Raw genomic sequence first — 2404 nt, 5'->3', positions numbered from 1 at the left:
GAAGCTATAATTCTGGTGAGCAAAGTAGATAATGTACAAATTTGTCAAATCACTATCTTGTACCTCTGAAACTACAATGTGTGTGAACTATACTCAAGAAATTTCATATAAAAATATTTAAAAGATTTTTTAAGACTGAGATATTTAAGATTTTTTAAAAAGATATCAAGAGATGGTCCCCAAGATGATTGAATAAGTTTAGATTTTCTATTTGTCTTTGGAAGTCTTCATAGTTTGAACAAACTGACTGTATTATTTAATAATTTAATAAATTCAGGCTTACTGTTTGAAACACCCACTAATTCTCCCCTCTGCTTCAGTTTTGCTGCATTTTATTTTTTTACTTAAGAGAACAGAGGTATATTAAACTATAATGTATTCCCATTCTTCCCTTTATCAAAACACTTCAATGGCTTTATATGGACAATAAAAAGGAATCCACTATGCCTGAAACTTCTGATCTCTTCCTTTCTGTAAAATCTCAGCATAGTTCTCCCTTTTATTCATCAGTCTCCTTCATAAGGTCTACCTTTAATATTTAAAAGCTCTTTCTCACTTCACCATGGCTGTGTACACTTGGTCTTTTGCCTGGAATACTCTTTTCTTGCTCATATGTCTAATTCTAGAGCTTTCTTAATGTGTTGGTATAGATATATACCCTTAAAGTGATCTGTTGAGACCACCATGCCTGACATAAATCCCTCCCTTTTGATATTTTCTCCAGAACAAGGATAAGGTCTGTATCTGTAAACATGTATCTGTATTGCTTTAAACAGTGCTTGGTACCTAGTAAATACTTTCTTTAGATGTTTCATGAATGACCGATTTCAGTTGAAAAAACATGGAGTGTTATCTGGAAGAGCAAGCTACATTAAGCAGTTCATGGTTTTAGGTTTTAGCATTTCAGTTGATATTGATTCTCTGAAAACCATTTAGGTATTAAAGATACGCTGAAATGTTTATTTTTACATTTGAATAAAGGGGTTTGTGTACTGAGGCTATATAGTGAAAAGCATTCTTATCCTTATACAAAACACAATGCCTCTGTGCAGACTCTATGTGGTTAACATATATTAATAGATATTCTAACACCTATTAAGTTACTAAATACAGCTTTTGAAGAGTTCAAGACCTACATCAGGACTTCAGATGAGTTCAAGCCTATGCAGAGACTGCCTGGGATTCTCTGTCTTCCTCTCTCTCTGCCCCTCCACCACTCATGCTGTCTTTCTCAAAGTAAACTAAAGTAATAATAATAAAGACAACTTTATGAATAAAAATTGATACTATGCATCATATAATGTGCTGTCTTTCTAAAGTTATAAATTTTTACATACTGAGCCAATTAAAATTTATGAAGTTTTTGAAAACAAGCATGGTTGGATATTTTAAACGTTAGGGTTATTTCCATGAATTCTAAGACAAGCAAGTACAAGGAAATAATGAATACACATTTATGTATTGAATCTATGCTAGGAACATTTTCCATCAGATTTTTAATAAAACTGATCTTAATTCCATGAATATAGAAGGAATAAAATTGATAGTCTTTAATTATTCTGATAAATATTCATCTCAAAACCCCAAATAGCAGAGAGCACAAAACAATCATGTTTTAATTTTTTTTAAATAGTTTATTGTCAAATTGGTTTCCATATAACACCCTGTGCTCTTCCGCAGGAGTGCCCTGCCCTCCTCCATCACCACCACCTCTTTCCCCCCTCCCCCTCCCCTTCAACCTTCACTTCCTTTTCCGTATTCAATAGTCTCTCAGGTTTTGCATCTCTCTCCCCAATTCTCTTTCCCCCTTCCCCTCCCCATGGTCCTCCATTAGTTTTCTCCTGTTCTCCTGTTAGACCTATGAGTGTGTTTTAAACATTAGGAAGTGAGCCAAGAGCCAATATGCTGACTGTTGAGTCTCTTAATGGCTGATTTCATTTCCTGATTCCTCAGGGTATAAATAATTGGATTAAGGAGGGGAGTGATTATAGAGTAAAATACAGAAAGAAACTTATCTACAGAGTAACTCTTGAATGGGAAAACATAAATGAAGATAGTGGGGCCAAAGAAGAGAGTGACCACAGTGATGTGAGCAGACAGTGTGGACACTGCCTTGGAGGATGCACTGGAGGAGCGCTGCCAGATGGTGACCAGCATGACCACGTAGGATATGAGCAGGAGAATGAAGCAGACCAGGGCCAAGAGTCCACTGTTTGCAATCACCAAGAACTCTAGGATATAGGTGTCCGTGCAGGCAAGCTTGATGACCAGGGGAAGATCACAGAAAATGCTATCCACGACATTGGGACCACAGAAAGGTAAACCTACAGTGAAAATCATCTGGCTTGTGGTGTGTATGAACCCAATTGTCCATGAGAGCAGTAGAAATACAATGAGCACCCTG

At 36.3% G+C, this 2404-nt stretch overlaps 1 protein-coding gene across 1 annotated transcript in view; it reads right to left on the bottom strand.

Moving 5' to 3' along the window:
• Positions 1–1878: 1878 nt before the first annotated feature.
• The window catches only part of LOC115302270 (olfactory receptor 4K13-like), a 2551-nt gene continuing 2025 nt past the window's right edge, over positions 1879–2404 (bottom strand). Inside the window, exon 3 of the mRNA XM_029952220.1 lies at positions 1879–2404. This exon is cut by the window's right edge and continues 2 nt beyond it. Within this exon, the coding sequence (XP_029808080.1) occupies positions 1879–2404 (526 nt within the window).

This window comes from Suricata suricatta, chromosome 9 (genome assembly GCF_006229205.1).
Source record: "Suricata suricatta isolate VVHF042 chromosome 9, meerkat_22Aug2017_6uvM2_HiC, whole genome shotgun sequence".
NCBI lineage: Eukaryota > Metazoa > Chordata > Mammalia > Carnivora > Herpestidae > Suricata > Suricata suricatta.
This window is presented reverse-complemented; position numbering and strand designations above follow the sequence as displayed.